At 42.7% G+C, this 26,959-nt stretch overlaps 1 protein-coding gene across 2 annotated transcripts; it reads left to right on the top strand.

Annotated features, from left to right (window-relative positions):
- Positions 1 to 393: 393 nt before the first annotated feature.
- Positions 394 to 23,168, top strand: BAALC (BAALC binder of MAP3K1 and KLF4). Of its 2 annotated transcripts, none has more exons than XM_063171483.1 (3): positions 394 to 593; positions 14,114 to 14,283; positions 19,473 to 23,168. In XM_063171483.1, the coding sequence occupies exons 1-3, from the start codon at positions 428 to 430 to the stop codon at positions 19,575 to 19,577; spliced, it is 441 nt and encodes a 146-aa protein (XP_063027553.1). In that variant the 5' UTR covers positions 394 to 427; the 3' UTR covers positions 19,578 to 23,168. The 2 variants fall into 2 exon arrangements, with proteins under 2 accessions (XP_063027553.1, XP_063027562.1); XM_063171492.1 differs by lacking the exon at positions 19,473 to 23,168 and adding an exon at positions 17,038 to 19,465.
- Positions 23,169 to 26,959: the final 3,791 nt, after the last annotated feature.

The raw sequence follows: 26,959 nt of genomic DNA, 5'->3' as shown, positions 1-26,959 counted from the left end.
GGGCATGTGCGTGTAAATCCTTTCCGTGCAGCCCTAGCCCGGGGAGGAGAGAGCTGTCCCCGTGTCTGCCCCGGCATCGGGCACCGGAGGGGCTCGGCAGGGCAGGGCCGGCCCCGCTTCTGGGAGAGCCCCGCGGTGGGGAAAGATCGGGGACAGCCGGGAGGCGGCGGGATGGGAGAGAAGCGGGAGGGGAGGGGTGAGGGCTGCGGGAGGAGAAGGGGAGGGGACAGCCAGGAGCCTGGGTGGGGTGCGGGGGGACAGCGGAGATAATAAAGCCGGGGAGAAGGGGTAGACGGAAGAGCGGAGCCGGGGAGAGCTGGACGAGCGGGGATGGGCCCGAGGGCGTGAGCGGGGCCGCGGGGCGGCCGTGCCCGGCGGGGCGATGCTGCCCGGGCGGCGGCGGCGGCGGCTCTGAGCGGGCGTCGCCATGGGCTGCGGGGGCAGCCGGGCCGACGCCATCGAGCCCCGCTACTACGAGAGCTGGACGCGGGAGACCGAGTCCACCTGGCTGACCAACACGGACTCCGAGAGCCCGCCGCAGGAGGGCGGCAGCGCCGAGGGCCCCGGCCGGGAGCAGGGCGGCCCTCGCCCCGGTGAGTGCGGCAGAGGCGGGCGGGCACCGCGGGGAGGGGAGCGGCGGCGACACCCTGTGTGTGCACCTACACACCCTGTGTGTGCACCTACACACCGTGTGTGTGCACCTATACACCCTGTGTGTGCACCTACACATCCTGTGTGTGCACCTACACACCGTGTGTGTGCACCTACACATCCTGTGTGTGCACCTATACACCCTGTGTGTGCACCTACACATCCTGTGTGTGCACCTACACACCGTGTGTGTGCACCTACACACCCTGTGTGTGCACCTACACATCCTGTGTGTGCACCTACACACCCTGTGTGTGCAACTACACACCATGTGTGTGCAACTACACATCCTGTGTGTGCACCTACACACCCTGTGTGTGCACCTATACACCCTGTGTGTGCACCTATGCACCCTGTGTGTGCAACTACACACCGTGTGTGTGCAACTACACATCCTGTGTGTGTGCAACTACACATCCTGTGTGTGCACCTACACATCCTGTGTGTGCAACTACAGACTGTGTGTGTGCACCTACACACCGTGTATGTGCAACTACACATCCTGTGTGTGCAACTACAGACTGTGTGTGTGCAACTACACATCCTGTGTGTGCACCTACACACCGTGTGTGTGCAACTACACATCCTGTGTGTGCACCTACACATCCTGTGTGTGCACCTACACATCCTGTGTGTGCACGTACACGCTGTGTGTGCACCTACACATCCTGTGTGTGCGCCGACACCCGCCGTGTGCGCACCGGCCCCCGCTGTCTATTGCCGTACACACTCGGTGTGTGTGTGCATGCAGCGGGGTGTTCCCGTGTTCCTGCTGGGAGAAGCGCGTACCCCGCCCCTCCAGCCCCCCGCCAGGAAATGCGGGCACTCGAAGCTGCTCGGAGGGCCCGGAGCCTCTGCCCGGCCCGGCCCTCCCAGAGCGGCCCCGGGAGCGGGCAGCGCCGGGAGCGGCCCCGGGAACGGGCAGAGTCGGGAGCGGGCAGCGCCGGGAGCGGGCAGCGCCGGGAGCGGGCAGCGCCGGGAGCGGCCCCGGGAACGGGCAGAGTCGGGAGCGGGCAGAGTCGGGAGCGGGCAGAGTCGGGAGCGGGCAGCGCAGGGAGCGGGCAGAGTCGGGAGCGGGCAGCGCCGGGAGCGGGCAGCGCCCAGAGCGGACAGCGCCCAGAGCGGCCCCGGGAGCGGGCAGCGCCGGGAGCGGGCAGAGTCGGGAGCGGGCAGAGTCGGGAGCGGGCAGAGTCGGGAGCGGGCAGAGTCGGGAGCGGCCCCGGGAGCGGCCCCATGCGCTCCGGGCTCTGGGCTACCGGAGCCGGCTCGGGCTCTAGAGAACCCCTCACGGCCGCGCTCGGCTGCGAGCGAGAGCGTACAGACGCCGTCAGCTATGGAGCAACGTTATCAGAGGGAAGAGAACTCGGTCCTTGAGGTTCTTGAGATTCTACCCATACGTGGCTTTTTCTTTCACAAGACAAGTAACTTAGGAAATAAATTGAAATTAAGGAAGAGGCAGCTTTCTTCCACACTACCTCTGATGCCTTCTCTTATACAGAAAGTTGGCCAGAGGGTGGGTTGGATAGGAGCAGACCTGCAAGTTTGAATTTCCCAGTTCTTGTCAGTATGCTACATCCCCAGTTGTGCACCTGAGGTGTTATAGAAGTGACAGATATGAGAGAGGGATTGAGGAGCTCTGATCTGATGTGCAGTTTAAATTGATTTAAGAATTATTGTCTATTGCAGCAGTATCTAGAAATCTCAGCTTAAATCCAGAAATTCATTGTGCTAGATGTTGTACAAATGGTTGCTGCCCAGAATAATTACAATTTCCATGTAAAGCAGTAAATGCCTATAGGCAGGTTCAGATGTAAATAAGTAGCTTTACAGCCTTTGTAGAAAGTAACAAAGCATCAGGACGAAATTATGAAAGTGCAGGAGTGAAAATTCACAAAGGTGGGGTGGGCATCACAGGCCAGCTGGAATAGGGAGACCAAAACTCTCTGCTGACCAAAATGTGACAGGGAGGGAGAAGTCACAAAGGGTCTACGTTGTACTCCTAAAGGCCAAAGAATACTCTGCAGTAGTCACATGGAAAACCATGAGAATTTGAAGGTGAATGATTCTATAAGATACCATGTTAATGAAGATTAGATAAGAAATTTAAAGAAGCTCAAGATGATGCTGAGCAGTAAGTTCAAATTGTAGGTAAGTGTTGTCTCCAGCAGTGAAAGCTAAATAGAGTGTTAGCTTTTTACCCACACTTACCATTATCTTAGCCGTGTTTACTTTGAGTTGTGCCTAATCATAAACAGAAGCTAGACAGTTCAAGATCTGACTCTGAACAGGAGGTAATAAAGAGGTAGATCAGTAAGTATTCTTCCTAGAAACATGGGGTAATTGACTTTGTGTTTGGAGATGAGAATACCAGAGATAAGGAGAAGAGAACAACGCTCGAGACCAGCAGAGACTGATGAGGGCATGAAACTCTTTACAAGACAACCTTGCAGAAGAAATCAGAAGGAAAGTGATGAGGAAAGGACAGAGTAGAAGCAAAAACAATTCACTCTTCAACAGAGATTCACTCTTCAACTGAGCTGTGGTGACAGCAGTTTAAGGAGCCTGAGGAACACACATTGCTCCCAATTAGTGCCTCAAAATTCATGAAGTACTTCAGGGAGAGCTGTTGTAGGGTAAGGTTTGAGGTAGGGAAGGAAAAGGGATAAGGAGAGGTACTCCAGGGACAATAACAGTACTTTAAGTGAATTTACAGATGAAAGGGAGAGGAAGGAGCAATTGGAGGGGCAAATGAGGTCAAATATGGATTTAAGACATGAAGAGGAATACGTGACTTTATTGTGAGAACTGAAAACTACCTCAGAGTGAGAAACAAAAAGGAAGGGTAAGGGAGGGGACAAGAGCAGGATGGGAGAGATGGGGAAATGGGAGATGGCACTGGCACAAGGCAAGGCAGGAAGGAGCTGTAACTGGGACACACAAAGGGAGGAGGCAGCCAGGCAAGGGGGCACCAGCCAAACGAGGTTGGGGAAAGAGGATGAAGTTCTTCTCTGTCATTTTTTCATTTGGAATAAACTGGTGAAATTCTGTGAAGAGAGAGACATAGAGATAGGATGAAAAAATATTTTGGGAAAAAATTCTTTTTGGGAAAAGACAAAAGCAGTAAGAGGTGGTTGTGATTGCCAACATGTCTCAGTTGTAGAAAAAACAGCAGAATTGGACATCAAAACGTAAAGAGGAGTAAATCACTCAGGGATGAAAGAATGTCGTGTATACAGAATCAGAGTGTAGCAGTGAGGAAAGGGTTAGTAACTCCCATACATTAATCTTAGTAATTTCATACCACCACAAATTTCATCATATGCTTCTCTTTTTTTCATCCAGTACATTCAGGTTTCTGTGCCTGCTCTCATTGGAATTGTACGTATTTCTGTAGCCAAATGTTTGTACCTTTACCAAAGCATTTTGAAAGCTTAAATATTATTAAATTAATAGGAAAGCATTGAGTTTTTTTATTATTTTCTTATTTGCTTTTTTATTTTTCCAATTTCAATTGATCCCTTGTTAGAGTATTTGTTAATTTCTCTACTTGATTTTTTACATCCATTTTTATAAAGTGTATATTAATCTCCCTATTTTTAAAGGAAGACATAGAGGCCAGTATTACTTGCTATAACATACCTAAAATAAGAGAGATGATCTTAGGTTCATGAGAAGTGACTTAGGGCATGAGAAGTCACCAACAGACACAAATATAGGTGCTTGTAACTTATATAGTAATGTGTATTATGTAACTTGATAGCGTTGCAGTACACTGCTGAGGCTTTGGCAATGAGGAACAGGGCAACCAGGTATGGATGAGGAGGGATAGAAAAGTAATAACTCCATGAAGCACTGTAGGTGCTGGAATTGAAAGGCATTTTCTGGAAAATAAGTGTACATACTGTTCATAGGATGAGTGGCTTCTGTGAGGGAGAAAAAAAAGAAAGAATCACAATGAGCCCTTAGAATAAAGCCATTTCTTGGAAGAACATCCATTGCTGTGTGAGCAAAGAACTTTTCACAGGACTGAGCTACTGCGTAGGTTATAGCTGGGGGAAATAATAGGCTGCATTTCTGCTTAGTAACCGTTCCTTGATCCTTGCAACTCTTTGCACAAATTGCTTTCTCTTTAGAGGGTCTGATTCAGCTAAGTGGAACTGTTAGCAAAGTAATGACTTTCAGAGGAAGTAATAATCTGTGGGTACAGATGAGTCCCCAGGGCAGCCACCACGGGTTGCACGCAAACCACGGCGAAAAGGTTGAATTCACAAAAAGCACACAAAAACTCTCCAGTATTTTGGAACATGCTTGCACAACCTGTTATGCTATGTTGGGATAACTTGCAGAAATGTAGATGTGGATGTAGATGTAGATGTAGATGTAGATGTAGATGTAGATGTAGATGTAGTGTATATCCTAGAAATTTAAGATGTACAGTTTACTGCCAGAAACCAGAACCATACATGTACTCTATAAACACATTCAATATGAACAAAAAAAAAAATTAATGTTGTTTGTTTTAAGCAGGTTTAAAGCCATTTTATTTCTACTTCTTTCTATTTTCACTGATGAGGTTAGCTGCTGTATTCAATTATTTTTCTTTATTATACCTGAGAGCCCCTCAGAGTGGATATGGGTCTTTATCTTGTGGTCAGACAGACTTCACAATCCATTTACCCCACAGGCTGCAAGTCCCTTAAGACAGGATCTCTCCCCACTGTTTTTCCACAGCAACCATCACAGTAAGATCCCAGTCTTTAATAGGGACTGTTATTGAAATGCAAATAAAAGTAATTAATTTTTAAATGATGCAGCAACCAAGTAAAAAATAATTTTCTTGTCTTAGAATGGAAAAGCTGAGTACGGATTGCCTCAGGGCTGACTTGTTCCTCAGTTATTAAATTACTTGTTCATTTTTTTATCATGACGTCACCCACAGTATCAGCTAAAAAATTGCTTTTTATTCTTTGAACTTTACACTTTTTCCTTAGTGAAGTAGTTTTTTTTTTCCTGAAGCATATTAAAGAAAACATTATCCATATTTCACACAGACTCGCCTGATGTACTCAGGAGGACAACTTGCCCATGGCATCAGCAAACAGAATTGCAGTAAGTGGTCTGCCAGGAATGAAACCTGCAATTTAGGATCAGCGAAGACATTTGCAGAACAGCTCTGAAATGGGAGGGCAATCGAGTCCTTTGTAAAATAGAGAGAATCAGAGGAATACAGGGGAAATGTCATCCCCGTCTAGCAGTGTGGCTGGCTGACAGTTCATCTTGCACAATTGACATGCCTGTGTGTTGGTGAGCGATTCGTGCCCTGCTCTCTGGGGCTCAGCGCTGGCTCCCGCGGCCGCTCCGCTGTTCCCGGGGGGCTGACAGCTCCGGGTGTTTCACGGACCGGGCTCGTCGCTGCAGCTCGGCTCGGGCCGGGCCTCAGGATGCCGAATAAGGCGTTTCAGGGCCGACCTTTGGCGGGGAACTTCTGGCCGGTCCGTTCTGGGCGGTGTGCGGCGGGGGCTGCGAGCCCGAGCAGCCGGGCCGGGCCGTGCCAGGGCAGCCGCAGCCGTGCCGGGCCGGGCCGTGCCAGGGCAGCCGGGCTGTGCCGTGCCAGGGCAGCCGGGCCGGGCCGTGCTGGGCCGTGCCAGGGCAGCCGCAGCCGGGCCGGGCCGGGCCGTGCCAGGGCAGCCGGGCCGGGCCGGGCCGTGCCAGGGCAGCCGGGCGTTGCCGTGCCAGGGCAGCCGGGCCGTGCCGTGCCAGGGCAGCCGGGCCGTGCCGTGCCAGGGCAGCCGCAGCCGGGCCGGGCCGTGCCAGCTCCGGTTTCCGTGACAACGGGACGATGCTGGCTCGGACCGCGCTGCCGTCATCCGCTCCCGCCCTCGCCAGGTGCACGTAAAGTCAAGAGCTCCACAGACATAAATAAGCAAACATCAGGTTGTCAATTAAGAAGCAGGTGCAGCAGAGTGTTTTTAGTGAATTGGGCTGCAGAGAAGTGTTTAATAAACCATGTGTTTTAGGTCAAGAGACAAAAATGGATCAGTGCGTTACATAGGAATATCAGGATCTCTTTGTGCTCTTATGCCCTTATGTTCTTTTATTAATGGGTTGTTTCAAAATCTGGTATGTTTAATAAACAACTATAGCAGTGATTCTGATGTGATATTTTCAGGAGATAGCCTCATTACAGTTCAGAATTACGGTGAAAGTGAATAAATGCAGTTCTTCTGGACTGTAGACATATTGCAGCCATTCCCTTTCCATGTTAGTCCAGACCTTGGGTATAATAATGCGTTGTGTTTGTGTGGCAATGTTTTGTAGTGGGAGCAGGGTACAGGGTTGGTGTCTGTGAGAAGCTGCCAGAAGCTTTCCCCATGTCCTGAGGAGCCAGGCAGCTCCAAGATGGGCCCAGCACTGGCCAAGGCTTAGCTCATCAGCAGTCAGGGGGACACCTTTGGGATATATTTAAGAAGTAATGGCGGGAAGAACCTGCAGAAGAGCAGCTGGAGAGAGGACAGAGGAGAGAGAATGTGTGAGAGCAGTGCCTTTGCCATTTCCCATTCAACACACTGTTGTGGGTTTACCTGGGCCAGATGTCAGGCACTCACTCACTCCCCTCCCAGCTGGGCAGAGGAGAGAAAATTCAATAAAGGGTTCATGGGTTGAGATAAGGACTGGGAGAGAGATCACTCATTAAACACTGTCCCTGGCAAAACAGGCTCAACTTAGCAATATGAAATGAATTTACTGCACTAACAAAATCAGAGCAGGATAATGAGAAGTAAAATAAGCCCTCCTTCCCAGCTCTACCTCCTCCCCCAGTGGCTCAAGGAGGCAGGGAATGGAGTTTATGGTCAGTTCATCACCTGAGGCTTCTCCTGCTGCTCAGGGAGAAGAGGGGTGTCCCTCTCACAGGAGACAGTTCTCCATGAACCTCTCCAAAGTGAGTCCATGTCAGGAGCAGCAGCTCTGTGTGAACAGCTGCAGGGTGAGTCCCTCCCGTGGGCAGCTGTGCTCCCAGCGCTGCTGCAGTGTGGGTCACCCTGCCATGGGTGCAGCCCTCCAAGGACAGCTGCTCCAGCCTGGGGCAGGGCCCTCTCTCCACTGGCTCTTCCACAGGGCCACAGCCTCCTCCAGGCACCCACAGCTCCAGTGTGGGTCTCATCCACAGGTGTGGGGGGATTTCTGCATCCCTTTGGACCTCAGGGGGCTGCAGGGGTGCAGCTGCTTCACCACGGGCTGCACCAAGGGCTGCAGGGGAATCTCAGCTCCGGTGCCTGGAGCACCTCCTGCCCCTCCTTCTCTGCTGACCTTGGTGCCTGCAGGGTTGTTCCTCTCACATGTTCTCACTCTGCTCTTCTCTGGCAGGAAAATTACACTGCACTACAACCTTTGTTTGGATTTTCTTGTACAGTAATCATATACTTGGGGTTTGCTCGGTGCAGAAGGTGATCGAGGATTACAGTGTTGGCCTAAACCACTATTTGTTGCTCCACAAGAGAACACTGAAATTATTGGAAAAAATCAGACTCAGATGATAAATACAGCTTTTTGTAATGACCATATTTTTCAGCCCAACCCTAGCTGCTAATGCTTCCATTCCACACATTTTCACCTTTGCTGTATTTGATAGTGCAATAATGGCTTCATTTCACATTTCAGTTAAAAAACAGCACCAATACTTATTTGGCCCATCTGATTATGCTAAGCAATCTACCCCACCACCTCTGGAAGTATTTTTAAATTAATTGGTTTTTAATAAATATTGACTGCCTTAAAAAAAAGAATGCATCCATAGATAGCAGAACTTAAGTAAAAGTGTCAAAGGTAATTGAGAGATGAGAATTTTTTTTCTATGACCCTTCAGCTTGCTATTCTGCGAGAGGTATCAGACCCAATTGCCGGGAAATCTTCAATGTCGTTTGAGAGTAGGTGGTTCTGACACTGCATGAAGCCTCCTGAGCAGTCCTGGTGTCTCAGGGGGAGCAGCCACCCCCCAGCCCTGTGACAGAAGGGAGGGCAGGGGCTGGACAGGGCTCTCCAGGTGCTTCCTCCTTCCCCAGCAGCCTCTTCACTGCACTGTCTGTTCTGTGATTTTCTCAGATCACTGCAAGAGTTGTAATGCCAGCCAACATAAACTGTGATCATCTTTGCACAAAACCTCTCAGGCTTCGATTAGCATCCATTCAGTTAGTGGCCAACAGCCTTGATAAACCCTCCCTACAGTCTAAGGCAGACCTGCTAGGATTGATCACCCACAGTTTACCCCAGTATAATAATTTACCCACTGCTAAAGAAAATTCACTGAAAATGTCATGTACAGGATTGAATTACATGAAAGACTTTCCCAGCTGTCACAGCGCCAGGAAGCAGAAATGCTGTTGAGCATCAATAGAGATGATTTGCAGGAAGATGAACTGGAACCATCTCTCCAAATTGCTTCCCTGTGAAAAAACCCCTCTTTTTTGCAGCACCAAAATCTTCAAAGGCAAAAATATTCCTAGTTATTGAGAGCCAAAGGTCTGTCATTAACTAAAGGAAGGGATTTTACTCTGTCTCTGCAGCAGGTGGTGGGAGGAGGGATGGTGAGAGAGGGAGAGTGCCTGAAAGTGTTTGAGCAGGAAACCTGAGTCGTGGTTTTGTCAATCCTGCCTGCAAAATGCTGAGAAGGAAATTGCTCTGCAAAATTACTCTTTTTGTGGAAACAGCACTCTTTGCTCTGTCCCAGTCTTCATATCCTGATTCAGGACATTTTAAAATTGTTTTCTTTTTGCCCTGGGAGCGTATTTACACTTTACAGACAGTTCTAATTCTGCATTTTTCAGTTTAGGAATGTAGAATTCACAGGAAAAAAATAAAAATTTTATTAGATTTAAGCAAAGGTTCCTGCCAATCTCAAAGCAGAAGAGCAATGTATTGCATACAGGAAACACAGTTCAGAGTGCAGCTTGCCCTGTTGTTCATTGATTAAAATTTCCAAAATTTCCACATAAAGCACTTCAATGCTGAATTACTAGGCAGAAATTCATCATTGAAGTGGCCAAAATCTCTCTTTTCTTTAACTGTAATCAGTTAAAGAAATACATCTCTTCATAGAAACAGAAATGGTATTGCTTGTTCCAACTTTTTTCCCTCAAATGTCCCTGCAGTTTAAAACAGATTCCAGTGAAAAGAAATCTGGGATTGAAAGTTGGGGTTTATCTTCAATTGAATTCTGTAATATTTAAGACTCAGGAACAGAATGCTCAAAGCCAGCAGTTTACTGTAAGGGTTTCTGTCTGACCTGCACCCAGCACCCCTCCTTTCTGTCGTACAGCAGCAGATCTCTGGCTCTGGTGTGTGGGTCCATTTTTCAGCAGCTGTCTCGCATGAAACAAGGGCCCTGGTCCCTTGCTGTGCACAAAGAAATAATGCAATGAGGCAATTTTATCTTCTGATGAATACATTACAAAATAAAACACCAGTCTGCTTCCCTAGACTGCCACAATGCCTTTTCTGTTCTGTTTAGGAAAAGCACAGGTTAAAAGTAAGTGAAAGAGGTAGATGAAGGAGTGGTGTTTTACCAATTAACATGGACAGCTGGAGGCTGTGAGCCAGGACTTTACTTTTTAAGTTTTTCCTGAGTTCACTGAGCCCCTCTGCATTGCTGTTTGCTTAACTGAGCCTCACATTTGAAGCAGCTGATTAAAACAAAGCAATGTTGAGCCTCCTCCTGGCTCCTTCTCCTCTTGGGAGATGGAAGATTTAGGCTAGCTGGTCCAGATGTATGATAGCTACTGGAGAGAAAAATAACCAGCCCATTCTTCATTGACTGACTGAAATATTTTGATTGTGGGTTTTTTTTTACCAGTTTCCAAACAGTGTATATAGTTGTGTTTCTGTCTCTGTACATTTTGTCTGGATATTGTCCTCATGTTGCACTTTTCATTTTAGTAAACTGCTAGCATTTCCCATGGGAGCCATCAGAATTGTTTCAAGCACTTGCAGTACTAAAAGCATGAATATCTGACATTTGCACAATGCTGATGCCTGAATGCTTTCTGAGTGTTTACACTGTGTGTGGAAAAGATGGAAAAATGCAATGGATTTATCTAGGAGAAGATTGATGGCTGATGGCATGAAGTTTTAATGCAGCTACTGCCTTCATTTTAGAGTGAACATAAATGTGAGTGATAACTTTTTCACATGCATACAGATGCATTAAAGCCAGAGCACTTTATGATCACAGTTACACTGGTTACGTCAGCAGTATCCTTCTGTATATTTATGCTGTAAGGCTGGGAATGGCACCAGGCCATACAGCCCACTGGACTTCCCTGAGTTAATTCCCACAAGGAACACACCTTTGGGACATTGAGACTGAATTTACAGCTTTCCAATGGTTGACATTTTGCCTAAGCCTTTGTAAATTAACCCAGTAGTCAATCACTATTTTAAAAAATAAATGTGTGCTGCAGTGTTGTGTGTCCCCAGGACAAGGTGAGAGATGAGAATTGACTCCAAGTTCTCAGAAGGCTGATATATATATTATATTATATTATATTATATTATATTATATTATATTATATTATATTATATTATATTATATTATATTATATTATATTATATTATATTATATTAATTATATTAATTATATTATATTATATTATATTATATTATATTATATTATATTATATTATATTATATTATATTATATTATAATATCATATTACATTATATTATCACTAAAAAAAGAAAAAGGAGACCTCAGAAGGCGAGACAAGAATGATAATAAAACCTGTGAGTGACCAGAGAGTCCAACACAGCTGGACTGGGGTTGGTCATTAAGTAAAAACAATTCACAGGGAACCAATCAAAGATGCACCTGTTGGTAAGCAGCCTCCAAACCACATTCCAAGCAATCAGATAATTATTGTTTGCATTTTGTTTCTGAGGCTTGTCAGCTTCTCAGGAGAAAAATCCTGGTGAAGGGATTTTTCAGAAAATATCATGGTGACAAATGTGCAAGGTACTACTTGGAATGTTTAACTTCAATTCCAGCTGCTGAACCTTGGTAAGCAAAAGTGAGGATTCATTTCAGCTCATGTTTCATGTACCTTTAAATGCTTTTCATGGGGATTTCTATTTAGTCTGCCTGAATATTTTTGCTGCTCCTCAGTGTGATTAAGTGAAATGATGCATTTCACTCATCATAAAACTCCAGGTGTGTTTAGATAGGTAATGAGACTGATAGTAATGCTTTCCGTGTCCATGTTGGAAATTAGTCTAGACCATAATGAGAGACGTTTTATTTGCACATCCCAAAGGAGAAGGAAAGCCCAGGTAAAGGAGAGGGAGGGAAGGAGCCTGTGAGCACCTCCAGCTGTAGGCAGATATACATTTGATGTATATCCAGATATACATTTTCAGCATTGAGGTTTTCCATCTGCCTCTGGAAATGGATTAATGTAAGAAAAATTTTTCTGTGCAAGACCAAAAGATGCAACACAATCTGATAAATTAACAATTGGACTTAATAACAAAATGGCTTTTAGCTGACAGATGTTTCACCAGACAATTTAGTCAGAGACCAGATGGCCAAAGAGATACATGGTGGAAAGTAATTTCATAGGATGACTCCACAGAAGGAAAAACTCATCATTTGGAAGTTTGAAATGTCAAAGACTCAATTAATGGAATTAGTGAGTAATTCCTGTGCAGTTTGCCTGTTGAAAGCTGTGCTCAAGCTGGTTCTCAGAGCTCCACTGCAAGGTGGAGCAGTGAGCTCCTGGCTGGAGCTCTGACTCACAGTGGCTCGCTGCCTCTCCATCTCCCTCCCCGACAGCTGCTTTTGTCTGCAGCACCAGCCTGTGCCACTCACTGCCCTGCACCAAGGCATTGGTGCCTCTCCTCTGGTCCTGCCCAGTGATAGGGAGAGGTAAGGCCTAAAACACAGCTAGGAGGGGAATTTTGGGAGATGCAGGAGAGGTGAAGTTTACTGTTGCCTTACTGAAGTTGCATCTAAACTTGGACACAAGAACGACACCGGCTTTTATATCTAGCAGAAAAGGCAGTTTCCAAAGACAGAAGTATTTTTGTAAAAAATAAATTATAGTATTTTCAACTTTCAGTTCAAATTTTTTCAATCAAAACCTACATGACAGCATTATTAGTTACCACCATTGCAAGTTAAAGTGTCTTTGGAATACTCTGCCTCCATCTTCTGACTGCTCAGGGAAATGCAGTGACTAGTTTGTAGTCAGACATTAACTCACAGAATCATAGAATGGCTTGAGTCAGAAGAGATCTTAAAGACCTTTTATTCACAAAATTTTATATATTTTCAAGACCAAGGCTTTGAATATTTGGGTGAAACTTTATTGAATTCAGTCATTTCTTTTGCTAGCTAATACTGACAAATGTTGCTTTCTACTGAAAAATCATCTTTTCTTACAGATTTCTGAGAAAGAATTCACGACTTTGCTTCATTTTTAATATCTTTAACACAACACTTGAATTCCTGCCTGATTAATGTAGAAGGTCTTGATGACAAAATGTCACTTCATACAGCCATGTCGTCATTGTTTTCCCACATACTTTTTCTCATTTAGTGTCTGTGACTCCTTAATTTTTCTACATTTGATACCTGCATTGCCAGTTAGTAAATTTGCCTTCTTTGTTTCTCTTTTAACATAAAGCTCTTCATAAATAAGCTTTGACAAAAACTAAACTGAGAGCAACAGTCATCCACCCCACTTACCCCCTGTATCTGGATTTCAGACCCATTGTTGCAACCAGATGTTGAGTGCTCTGCACCCACCATAAATGACAACTGGTTTTTGTTAATGCAGTAAGATGGGAAAATTAATCTATGCTGTCCAATATCATATTGTACAATTCATGTGTATGCACACAGCTAGAGCAGAAAGCAAACTACTCAAAGCAAACTACTCATTTATTTGATGGCTGATAGGCAAAACAACATGAAATAATTTTTTTCTAAATTTCTCAACTTCAAATGAAAAAAATATGTAAAGCAAGGCCATGCATGGAGCAGCCTTTCATCCATATTGGTATCATCTGCCATGCTCACATCTAACCCCTTCATTTCCCAGAACTGGAACAGATCTAAGGGGGCCTTCTCTGGCTCTTCAGTTCAACTCTTGCTCATGCAAGGAGGTGTGTGTGTAGAGAAGTCAGCAGACTTGCAGGTGACAAAAATCCACTGACATGCTGCCCTCATTGACTGTTTTCCCAAGATTTCCTGAGCCAATGGTTCCCAGAGCAGTGGACCACAGGAAAAAGGCCAAATGATGTAAAATGTGAGGATGAAGATGCCACAGGGAGGTAGACTGCTCTCACTGGGGTACTGTACCACACCTTGCATCACTGACACCACCACAAAATGAGGCAAAACAGAGGCACTCCAGAGCCAGCTCAAACTGCTCCTCAGTATTAACTGCCCAATTCCATGTGTCCCTGCTAGGTCTTCTGGAGGATGGCAAATTGGCTCACACAGGGGTACCTACAGCATCAGCCACAGCTGGAATGCTGAATGCTGAGAAGAGGAGCAACTGTGGCTCTCAGTGTGCAAACCCCATGGTCCACAGCATGGGAACTACAGCACAGAGACAGAATGGCTTCAGGACCACTGAGGTATGAGAATTATGGTCACTATTGCCCAGCACTAGCTTCAACCAGGTCTAAGTTACTTTTGTGACAGCTTTTCTCTTTGCAGTGAAACTGTATTCAGTGTCTTGAGGTATGAGAAAATGGTGCCAGGCTGCACTACAGGCATGGTGTGATGGAGCTGAGCACCTCTGGCGATGCTTCATGCCTGAACAGCCACAGAATTGATGTTTTATTATTCAATCAGTGTAACACACACTTGCTACAGTAAAAAAAAGCCCCCATGCCCATTTCTTTCCAACTCAGTCCAGCTGTGGCATGTATCATACAAACTACTTAGATTAATTGTCTGAAAAGGAACATGTTTTCCCTTAATTGCTGTTCTGCTTAAAATATGTGCACTGCATGAACCCTGGTTCACTCAAAGCTGGACATGAAACTTGAAAAAGTCAATGGGTGTCTTTTCAATAACTTCAGTAGGCTTTGGATCAGCTCCTCCCTGTTTTCCCCCTCACTTATGTGTTGTGTACATTGTATACATTGTAAGGACAAGGTTTGGGGCTATACCAAAGTCCAGCCTTCTCCTGCCACAGCTGCCTACCCACCCACCTGCCTCCTACAGCCTTCCTTCCACTCCTGCCCTGTTTGCACAGCAGCTGCTGAGCTGCTGCAGACTAAAGAAAGCCAAAATCTATGGCTGGTTTACTGCTTCCTTGGTTTCTCATATGAGAAGTTGTTAGCTAAAAATCTGGGGAAGGAAGGCTTCCTTGTCTTCTGGGTTATCTGCAGATATAGCAGATAAAGTCCTTTACATGGCCCTTGGCATTTCTGGGGGAATCTCAATTTCTACTTTGAGAAGTGCTTGCCATGCTGCTGTTGCTGCTTCCCCTAGTTTTTCAGGGGAGTCTCCTCTTGCTGCAATATCATGGAATTTCACATCTGGGGAGAGGGAGACTGTAAAGGTTTGGCAATCACAGAATGTGCAGTCATGGGTGAATGTTTAAATCCCTGTGGGAATCTGTCAAAGGTACACTGCACTTCCTTCTGGGTGAGCATGAATTGAGCCTTGAGGTATTCCCAGAGTGGAATCATAAATAACATCTTTTATGTTATCTTTTATGTCCAGTTTTGCCCTCTGTGAATAGGTTGCTCCCTGAATTTGCATTACAGTTCCACAAAATTTGGCACAGCAGTAGTTAAAGGGTTAATATTGGCATTCAGTCTCCTGCAGACAATGGTGGGTGGCCACTGTCCCCTCAGCTTTTCACCATTCTCCAAGGGATGAAATTGGTTTTCTTATCTGTACAATGCTGGGTGGAATAGCAGCCCTCTTAAGCATAATTTTTACCTTTTCTTCCAGTTTTTGCTTTATCTCCTTTTCTTTCTGCAACTGTTTGTGCAGCTGCTCAGTTTCCAAAGATAGTAACAATTCAGTTATTTTTCTGCCCTCTATTTCCTCTCCCCGATTTTGTTTCACACTGCTGTGTTTTTTTCCTACCTAATTTCTACAATAATTGTCTTTCCCTATGCTCTGTTGAAGCGAACAGAACCTTAAAATTATCTTTCTCAGTTATAAGATTGTTATTGGGTTTCCACTCTTTCTTTTATTTCCCTCTCAAAAGCCAGTGATGACTTTAATATTCCATTTTCTGATTTCAAAGCAGCATGTTCTATATATAACATATTTGAGGGAAGGACTCTTTAATTCCCTTTTGCATGTAAGATAAATGAGTCTCCAATACTGCATAAATAATTGCTTTGTATTTCCAGAATTTTTGGGCCCATTTCTTTCCTGCCTGGGAAGGAGCACATCCATACTTCTGTAACTGTTTATCCATGGCAATCCTGCTGACTACACAAATTCTTCTGTCACATAAAAAAATCAGAAAGGCAAACTCCCCCCTTGCTTTCTGTGTTGTCTGCAGATGTAGTGGGCCTGAGGGCCCTCCCTTCCTCACTCAGTATTACCTGCCTGTCTGAGATCCTGGGAGACCTTCACAGACAATATTTCTGAGTGAGCACTCTGGCACTCTGGGTCTGGGAGGGTGCCAGAGGCACAGAGGGGTGGCACAGTAATTGTGGTCAGGAGTGCAGTCCCTGATGCAGAACTGACATGCATTGCACTGTGAGTCTGGGCAAACTCTGTAAGACTCCACATCCACAAACAGAGCAATTTCTTGCCTCTTGGACACAGTAAGGTCCACAAAGTGCTGTTGATAAATGCACTGACATCAGAATGCATAAGCAATAGTATTACTGTGAATAAAGCTTACCTGACAGGAGTCCCCATGGGGGAGGAGAGGGTACAGCCTGTTGAGCATCCCAGGACACAAAGGAAGAGTCTCCTCTGACTTCCCTCCCCTGTTAAGTCATATTTATATTGTTCTCTTCAAAGATGGGGGAAAAAGTTTCAGTTGACATAATTTCACACTTAAATGGAGTTTGAGTAGCTTTATATACATGTAAAGATAATACAGGTTTTACTTTGCTAGCATACAACATGGGGCATGAAAAGGAAGATGTATTTTCAAGTTCAAGCAAATTTCAGCTTTTGATCACCATTTGGGTCATTCCTTCAGCTTAAGTCCTGTTAGGTGTGTTGTTTTAAACAGAGAATGACTGCAACACCTCTGTGCAATTCCATCCTTTGTTTCTTGACTCTCTCAGACATGAACAAGCTCCCCTGGTGTCTCTGCTCCTCAGGCGTGCACAGTTTGTTGAATTACTGCCAGTGTGGGCACTCCTCCTCACTGAGCTTTGTCTTTTGACATTTTTCCACAGATAGTGCCTCAGCACAGCATGTGGCAGAACAGCTACACCCACCCCATCAGAAGCTGTCCCATCTTGAGAGTCACATCCTTAAACCAAGGGGTCTGAGCAAATGAAAAAGGGAATTTGGATTGAATGTCACCTTGCATTTGCCAACACACAACACATCAGTACATGTCCATTTATTTTATAGCTCCATTGTATTATTATCTTTTGTATTGCTATAGTGCAAAGATATTCCCAGGTGACATAAAAGATACTGTATCTTTTCATCAGATACTGCTGTATCTTTTCATGAGATACTGCACCTCCAGGTGGACAGGGGCACATTCCACAGCAGCATGACATCTAGAGCCATGGGATTTCTATAAATAAAAAGCCCAAATGCTTGTCCTAGCCACTAGACCACAGAGAAATCTTAATTGGTGAGGTTGGATATGATCGAACAGAACTACATAATTATCAATCCAATTTGAAAAAGACTTGGTCACAATTCATAATTACAGTTTGCACCTGTCCTACTGTTAGAGAAAATTGTCTGATTTTGTAATTGAATGGAAAATTACTTCTGTATTGCACTTAGTAGGAAGTACGGGCAAATTCCCACAACATATTAATCATGTGAGTGTTGACTGTGATGGTACTGCTCAGTGAAGTGTGGGTTCCTGCCCTGAGGCCCCATGACTTTGAAGATACCCTCCTGCATTTTCTAGCTGAGATACATTCAGTAACACGTATCTCTGCTGTTGCAGCTCAGTGCCAAACAATTTCTGATAATAACTAAAGCATTTACATTATTCTCCACATCCAATGCAGGTACATAATAAGTTGTTTAAACTTCTTATAGTAAAAAAAGAAATATATATGCCTAGAGAGAAAGAGTAGTATCTAATTTAGGCTCCAGCTCTGGTCTGCCATTCTGCATCTCTGTTTTTCCACTTTTAGGGAACCATAAGGTGAGCATATAATGTGAACACCTAAAGTTTAGATGCCTAGAGTTGAAAAGGTGATTTTCTCCTGCAGCTCAAAATGTACCCATTTTATCTCCCTGAGCATTCACATTTAATAGAGTTTTCCTTTTGTCTCAACATGCTATGGAATACAGTGCAATGCAGCACATGGTGCCCTTGCAAGGCTTGGGTTGGGCCATCAGCCTGTGGGCTAGCAGGGGATAAATCATGTCACCTCTCTGTTTCTCACTTTTTCCAACATCAAGCTCTAAAGCAGCCATCTGCCTTATCCCTTGATACCTGGTTATGGCAGGGTACAGCTTGTGCTGTTGGAGGGGGAAAGGTTTGACACTGAGTCAGAGAAATTTTATTATCCTCTCATGACTGTAATGTCAAAACAATTTAGAAGTAAAAGATTGATGGTGATGATGATGATGACGGTAATAAAGAAAGGAGTGGTAATACCAGTGAAGGTAACAGGTTGGTCAGATATCCCCCCAAAGAAAAGGTGGTACCCAGATTATGTCCCTGATTGACAATAATCTGGTTTGATTCTCATTGTAGTCTTTGGCAAGGACTTGCATGAGCAGTAGCACAGGGAGAGCAAATGGCAAAGGAGCTGGTGTATTCAGGCTGCAGAAATGTGAAATAATACACAGCAACAAATTAACTCCAGGTGTTTCTCTGTGATATATATGAACCTTCCATTTATGTCAATGGCTGAACTTTATCAGATGTTATTTTACCTGGCACTCTTACCATGTAAATAATGCCTAATTTACCTGGCATTCCTTACACTGACAAATAGTCTCATGGAACACTGGCAATGCAATAATCAAACCCACCTAACCCAGCTATGTGTCTCTATCAGCCCAGATCTGGGTACACTTTATTAGACCTATCCAGTTTCCTGTGCATTATGGTGTGTTGCTTATGGCAACAAGCAGTCTGGGAGATGGAAAAGTACAAATTTAAATTAGGGATGCACTTGCATGCCTCAGACAGACTGACTTTTCTGAATATTGAAAATAAACTGATGAATCTCTGAAAGGTATATATTGTGCTTGGATCTTTTATGCAGGCAGAAGTGGTAATTTAAAACTATATTTTCACGTCAGAAACATAAAATCAAGTACAGAAAATTCAAGCTCAGCTAATGATGCACTATTCACAGGGACATGAAAAGGAATCTCTCATTTTCACTTCTGGGCTGAAACCAGATTTATTTGCTCTGCCTTTACAGTACACACATGCAGAGATGATAATTATAGGCAAGAATGTTGATCCAAAGCCTGCTGACATCCACTGCCTTTGCAGCAGATAAAAGCTTGTGTCCACGCTGAATGAGACAGTTGCTCTGCACCACAGTGCTGTGAGAAGGATGCTGGAGACATTCTGTTTATTACATAGAACTGTTTTTGTAAATTAGGGGTTAATCACCAGTGACTCTTTCTGCTGTCATTGTGGAACTCACTGTACTGTTTAAAACTCTCACAGAGTAAATGGGACACACAGAAAACGTCCACACAAGAAGTCGCCATTAACGTTACAAAAGGCATCAGACAAAGTGACAGAAGAAAAACAAAGAATTGTGCCAATTAATGAAGAAAATTGCAGGTGAGGATGGACTTAACAAAGCTTCACTGCACTTTAAATGTCAGTTCACTGAAGACATGAAGATCTCCACGTGTTCCAGGTTGAATACAGCAGGCAGCTGCTACTGAGTGCCTCCAGAAGCAGGTCTTGTGGAAACCAGCTGCAAGCACTGTAGGCATTACAGTGTTTGTCTAAAGAACAGACATAGTCATTTGTCTAAAGCAGTGGCACTGCACAGACGTACACATAAAATCCATTATATTTGTTTTTTACTGACTTTCATGTTATCCCTTGTGTATGTCCTGTTCCACATTGCTATTAAGATGAGGCTGGATAATAAGGGGTACAGCTCATCACAATTAAAACCAGGAAATGAACAAATGAATCTGAATTTTTAGTCACAAAGTTGTTTTGAGTGTGGACATTTAAACCCAGAGTTCATTTAAAGCACTCACATTTTAAAACACAAGCCCAGGCATCTCAAGAAAGTGAGACTAAAGTCTAGTCTTCCACTAAATCTCTTTTCAATTATATATATAGGTTAAATATAGTTAAGTCATACAGTAATGTTTTTATATAGTAAATGTTCAATTACTTAGTTTTAATTTATTGTTTGTATTGACATAATTTTGGTCTTAAAAATAGTAACTTTCATATTGATCAGCCTTACTTGAAGGTCCTAGTCTCAACTAGTAAGAAGAGTTGTGGCTACTTGGTTGTTTTATAAATGCCCCTTTGATTATGTTGAAGCCCAGTCTGCCTAGGAAAAAGGTTACCATTAATATTACAAGAAAATAACCACAATCTTTAAAGTCATATTCTAATGTCAGTTCAAAAAGTTAACTTTCTTTGATAAGATATAATAAATTCACTGTGCTGAACTTATTTAATACATTGTGAGCATACCGTGCCACAGTACTCTATGATTATAATAAATATATATCTAAAAAGAATATAAATGTTCAGTATAGTGAAGTCTAGGAATTAATTCAACATATTACTTCTTAATATGGAAGTAATAATATATATTCTCTGTGAGTTTGCATGTTTATGAAGATAAAAGAGGTAAATTTATTTGCCTCCTCTATCAGACATATATCCATGTATCCATAATATACATCCATATATATGTGTGTGTATATATATATATATATATATATATGGATGTATATTAGTATCCTTAAAGAGCCATTCAAAAGAACTGTTCAAAACAAGCATAAAAGAATAGAATTGTGAACTGAACCCTAGTTTATTCTGTATTAGGATCATTTTATTAGCTTGCTGCTTATGTGTGTGAGTTACTTTCCTTGTTGTACAACAAGTCTATGCAATAGGATTTGTTTATTAATTACTCCAACAAAAAGGCAAACTGGAATCCAGAGTTAGAGCCAGAATTTTGCATACCATAGCATATTCTGAAAGGATTTACTGGCAGAGAGAGTGCAGTATAAACTTATATGATACAAGAAAGCTACAGAAAGTGATTAATGATCCTGATGTGTTTAAGGATAAACAGGATTTTGAAGGAAGGCAAAAGGGAAGGGTTGTTGGGTAAGAAGCTGTTCCAGAGATTGTGGCCTTGGGTGGATACCACATTAGAGTGAGTAGATGCAAGAACAAAGGAGTCCTGTCAGTGAGAGTATTTGTTAGCTAAGAAATTATTTTGTGAGGATTGCTGATTGTGTCACACGGCTTGGGTCACACCACAGAAGGAAGCCCATGAGCTGCATGGCACATGAGGCAGCCCTGGCTCACGCCAGCAGCCATCAGGGAGGCAGCTCTTGAGCCTTCTATTCCCAGCATGAGCTGTGACAGGATGCCTTGCAGGAGATGGCCTTGGTACACAATTATCTGGGCAGCAGCACAGACCTTGCTGCCCACATCTCCCATCGGGGCAGCAGCTGCAGAGTGCTGGATGCTGCCTGCCCTGGCCTGCTCATGATAATGTTCCTGAGCTACTCCAAGATCCCCTAAACCTGTTTATATCCTGAAAATTAACTTTGTGACATTCAAAGATTGGATCCAACTTCTGTGGTAAAAGCCATGTTCTGTAATAAGCAATTTTACCCACACTCCCCATGTAATACATTACTGTTCTCATTCATTAGGCATTAGTAACTGAAAAGAAATTACATTCTGTCCTAGGTGGCTTCTTAGTGTTTGATGTGCAAGCTTGCAATGACCTTAATAAAATTAAGAGCATGTTGTGGATATGTAGATCTTGCTTCTGTACACAGATTGGGATGTACTTATGTTTACTTTCCTTCTACTAGAGAAAACCACAAGTAGAAACAACCAATTTATAAAGTAATACCCCACTCTGTATAATTAGGGTGACAGAATCTAGTGTATACCACTTTAGACAATTTAAAGTCCTTGTAATAGATTCCCACATTAGTTTTAATGGAAGAAGCAAGCCCAAAGGATCATATGGACATTTTCACTCCAGTGGCCTTCCTAGAAATGAGGAGTCTTATTTACAGGGTCTGTTCTTTGAGCATCATCTTTCAAATATAAATGGCTCAAAGACATCAAATAAAATACCATCTTAAAAGACATGGACTTTCAGATGAAGGACCTGTGGGCATGTCTGTCTTATATGTCAGATTTTTTAAATGAAATTTTCTCCAAAAAGGCATTATTGCCACGTAATTTATTTGACATCCCTTGGCTGCCCGTGAAGATTTCTACAGGCACACTGAAACAACACACTTTCTGCTGGAATGATTTGCCAACACATGGTGACTTCTTATGATTTATCTAAGTTCAGATTTTAAACAGAAAGGACCTTTGTCACATTTCCACAATTCTAACACAATATATACACATAGGATTTTCCTATATATCTTGATAGATCTTCTTCCACTATGTGAGAAATGGAATCATTCAAAAGCAAGAGGATATTGTCTAAAGAGAGAGGATTTAGAGATACCAATTCATCATGAGGCAAATTAATGTTCTCAAAGACTCAGTACAGCTTTATCTTACACTATTCCTTCATCTTCTCCCTTATGATTCCTTAATGTATTTCATCATTTCAGCATCACTGTAGGACACTGAAGGAAGACACACAATTTTAATGTGCGACTGAAATGATTTTGTACTGACATAAATAGGAGACTATAATTATTGTGTAAGCAATATATGAGTACTGCATTAAACATGCATTCTTGTTAGTAGAATTACTGAGATTTCATAAAAACCAGGACACAGGTAGTTTTGATCTTCGTAGTATGCTCATATACATATTTATTTGTGCATGTCTCTGCATGTGTATATTGTAATGTCTTTAGTGTGTGCTTCTGCACTTCAGGCACATTTTTTTGAGAACCTTTAATTTCTGTTTGTAATTCTGATACCCAAGTGTAAAATATTTTATTGTTTGAACTGAAATTTGTTTTACATGCTTTATGAAAAGAATGAGATATATCATCTGTGCACAGAAATGGTATTTGAAAAAGCAGGCTTCGTTTTATTTACAAATACATCTAAATTCAAACTAGACTAACGGGAACATTTTTGTACTCTCTACCGATTAATGAAGATTGAGCTTAAATTTGAAAATAAAATAAAGAACATTTTTAAAGTGTCTGTTTATTACTCCACTTATTTCACATTTCTGTGTTTCTGGTTGGGCTTTTAAAGCTGAGCTCAAAGAGGGCAAAGGTGTAATGAATGGCACATCTGCTATTCATGGAATCAGAATATTTCCGTATCTGATGTCCTCAGGTTGTGGCTCATGGACTGCTTGGTCATATGAAAGAAAGTAAAATATATATATTCCCATAAGAAATTGGTGTATTTGCCAAAGAGGGATTATGAGATCAAAATACATTTGTACCTCTGTAATTATAAATGGGAGAGTTTGTGGTTGCTGTCATGGCTAAAGTGGAAGACAGTGGGAATCTGAGACACTTTGTCTGCTAAGATGCCATGAGGCAGCTATGAGGCAACTAGAATACCTAGCTAAAAAAAGCTCTTATTCCTGCCTGAACTGGAGAGCACAGGATGGAAAAGTAGCTGTGGTGTTGTTTGACCTCTGCCATAGAAATAAACTCATAGCTTTTACAGATGATGCTTCTTATTTTTTCCAAAATTGCACGAAATTTTCGCTATATTTTTCCTTACTAGCAAAAAGGCAATTGCTGAAATATCCTCCCCATACTAATTGTCTGTGCCCTGGGTGTTGCCTGACAAGTTGCTTGTTCTCTTTGATTCCTGGCCAGGATGCTGACACAACAACTGGTTTTTTTCCTGTGGAAAAGGAAGAATAGTATCAAAGGAATGGCTTTGAGATGTGCCAAAAAAGGATTTAGGGACACCAGGAAGCTGTAGTCCAGCACTCAGGCGTGAAACAGCCCATGGGAACCCTACAAACAGGATGATTCAAAATCTGGGATCAGACAATACCTTGCAAGTGGAGCCTTTGAACTCAATACACTGTTTAGTTTTGAAACATTAAACTTTCATTGTCCTCAGGCCAAGCATCCCTCATTGCACCAGCGCCTTCTCAGGTGCCTGCTTTCCAGACTGGCTCAGTGAAGCATGTGGAAAAGGTGCTAGCAAGAAATAAGGTGTACTGTAAGATGCAGGGATGCAAGATCTCATTCTGCCCTGTTACCACCCTCCAGTTTTCAAATCTTTCCTTCTGATTTTCAATTTTTTTTCAAGTAGCCTGTGCATACTATCCATAGTTAAAAGCCTTTCTTCTGCCCTTTGGTAAACTAATGGCAAAGTTGGGTCATTAATATAAGATAAAAAGTGAGGTGGTCCACCAGAAATTACATGTGTTGACATATGTCACTTAATCAAGATAAAATCCAAGTTTATTTGCAACAACTCCTTGCACAGAAAAACTCAGCAAACACTAAAATCTAAGAAATACTGAAATCCTAATGGTAGAACTGGGATGTTTATGAGCAAGAAGAAAAAAGGGAGAACATAATAGCTTTTCATTGATTTCTGGAGGACTGAATATCATTTAAGTCCTGAGTGCAAAAAGTGGGATGCTGCTGTATATCTGTCCATTCAAGACTGTATAAAACAAGTAGCTTTAGGTTGCTGTGGGTCCCTGCTTAGGAAAAAAATGGGATTGAGGGAGAAAGAGAAAGAGAGTGATGTCACAGGGCAAGACTGAGCTATGCTGCCAGTTGTATTAATTAGCTTTGCTTGCACACTTTTGCATTATAATTAGTATTATTCAGCTTTAATTTAATTTCCATTAACCTCTGCAAAACACCCACATGTTTGGATACAGGGAAACGTGTCTGGGGTATTACTGCTTGGATAGAAAAAACAGATTGCTCACAGTCAAAAAGCAGCTTAAGAAAAGGCACCATAGCTAAGCAGCAGCCTATTCTTTATCAGCTATGAAGAGCTGTCAAATACAAAAGGCATGAAATTAGTCATGTTCATCTGGTTTTACCAGGAAATTAAATATTGGGGTTGTTCATGTAAGGGAGGGAGAACTTTCCAGGTCACACTTGTGAGTGGCTTTATGTTCAGATTGCTCGACTCAAGGACTGATTTGAACCTAAAACATTAGGTGTTGTGGCCTGTGCAGTTCCCTAAACCAGCCCTTCTGCAGTGCAGTAGCATTTCCTTTGCCCTCAAATTAGTTCCCTCCTAGAAGATTTTTTCCACTTTATTATTTTCCTCTTTACTATTAATATGACAGATTTTTTGCAGCACATTATTGGACACATTATTATATAATTGAGAGCATAATTTTACCAATTCAGACATGGGTCTGAAAACTAAAGCTCTGGCAGGCCATAGGTCACAACTGGAAAGCACAGGGACAAAATTAATTCTCATTAACTCACTGAACAGCCACAACCCCACCCAAGCAGTATCATCACCTCTGGGAACTGTTGGGGTGTAGGGAGTGCAATATTAATGTACATGTATGGTGTCCTATGCAAATGATATTCATTATTCATATTTCTGACTCAAAACCATCTTTCAGATGAACTAACATGTTTAAAACCATTGTGGAAGCCAACAATTTATATCCATTCCTGCTCTAGCTTGGATTTCATATCTGATAAGGATTTTCTGTCCCAGGTCTGTGCCTGATATCTTTTGACAATATAGAAGAATATTTAACAAGTATAACAGAATAACTTCCAGAATATATACTGGTATATGTATATATTTTTTTTTCCAGCACAAAATTGGTGTCATCACTGCTGCTCATCTGTCTGTATGCTGTCTTTTCTTACAATGCATTGATTACTTGCATCCATGATGAGAAATAATTTCCTATGCCTTTACCATATAGGTATTTTTAATTTCTGTCTAATAAGCTCTTGCTGGTATTTCATGTTACAGATGCATTTTTATCACAGGCTGAATTTATGCTGCTAAATCTCTTGGTTTCAATACCTGCTCCTGGATCCTAGTCCCAGACCATCTGTGCACATGTGGCACATGTGCAAGTTCACCTCTGGAGAACACACAGGAACAAAACAACCAGTTCCCTCTGCAATAAAACTGTGCTGCTCCAGGACATCTTCAGTTGCAAATTTATGATCTTATTAGCTCAGGATACCCTCGCTTATATCTGCTCAGTTGTTTGGACTGTTTCTCTTCAAATTCATGTGGGGTTTATCCCACATACTTGAAGAGGTAGTGCCACTCAGATATATTTCTGTGCTCTCAAGAACCTGTTGGAGATTTGCTGGAGCAGGTCCAGGTGACCACTTTTTTGACATGTGTAGTATAATAAAATATGTCTTGACAGTGCTCTCAGACTGCCTGTTGTACTCTTAGAAAAGTAATTGAACCTCCCACCTCTGCTGGGTGTTTGGGATGTCTTTGAGATCAAAAGAAATAATGACTTCCATCTTCACATGACAGACAAGTTTAAGCTTTGAGTACACCAGAGCAAGTCAGTATAAATTTTTTCTACTCTGTGATTTTCTTCCATATATCTATAATTCTGTGGCAATAGGTCTATGTGATATCTTTCTCCTTCCATTAACAGACCATTTTGGTTGCATTTAGCAAAGGTAAGTTCTGATTCAAGAGACACTGATTTTCACTACTACTAAGGCCATTGCATACCCCATTGTCTACTTTGTTAGCATAAAAACTTCAAAGTGAGTGTGGCTTGCACACTCTATACACTTTATATTGGCACTGTGATATAAAGTAACTTAAATGTGGGCTCAAATCAGTGCATTTGTAGTTTTTCCTACAGTTTTGCTTATATAATTTTATACAACATAAAAATAACTTTTCTATAATTTTAGACAATATTTTATAAATATTTTTATACCAAAAAATTACTTTGCTCTGTTCATTAGTGAGCCTCTGGTTTCATTCATTCAACATGGATTATGCTGCTGCTGTTCTCCTACAATAGTCCACAATCTAGAAGAAAC

The sequence above is a fragment of the Melospiza melodia genome, chromosome 1, assembly GCF_035770615.1.
Source record: "Melospiza melodia melodia isolate bMelMel2 chromosome 1, bMelMel2.pri, whole genome shotgun sequence".
NCBI classification, from domain to species: domain Eukaryota; kingdom Metazoa; phylum Chordata; class Aves; order Passeriformes; family Passerellidae; genus Melospiza; species Melospiza melodia.
This window is presented reverse-complemented; position numbering and strand designations above follow the sequence as displayed.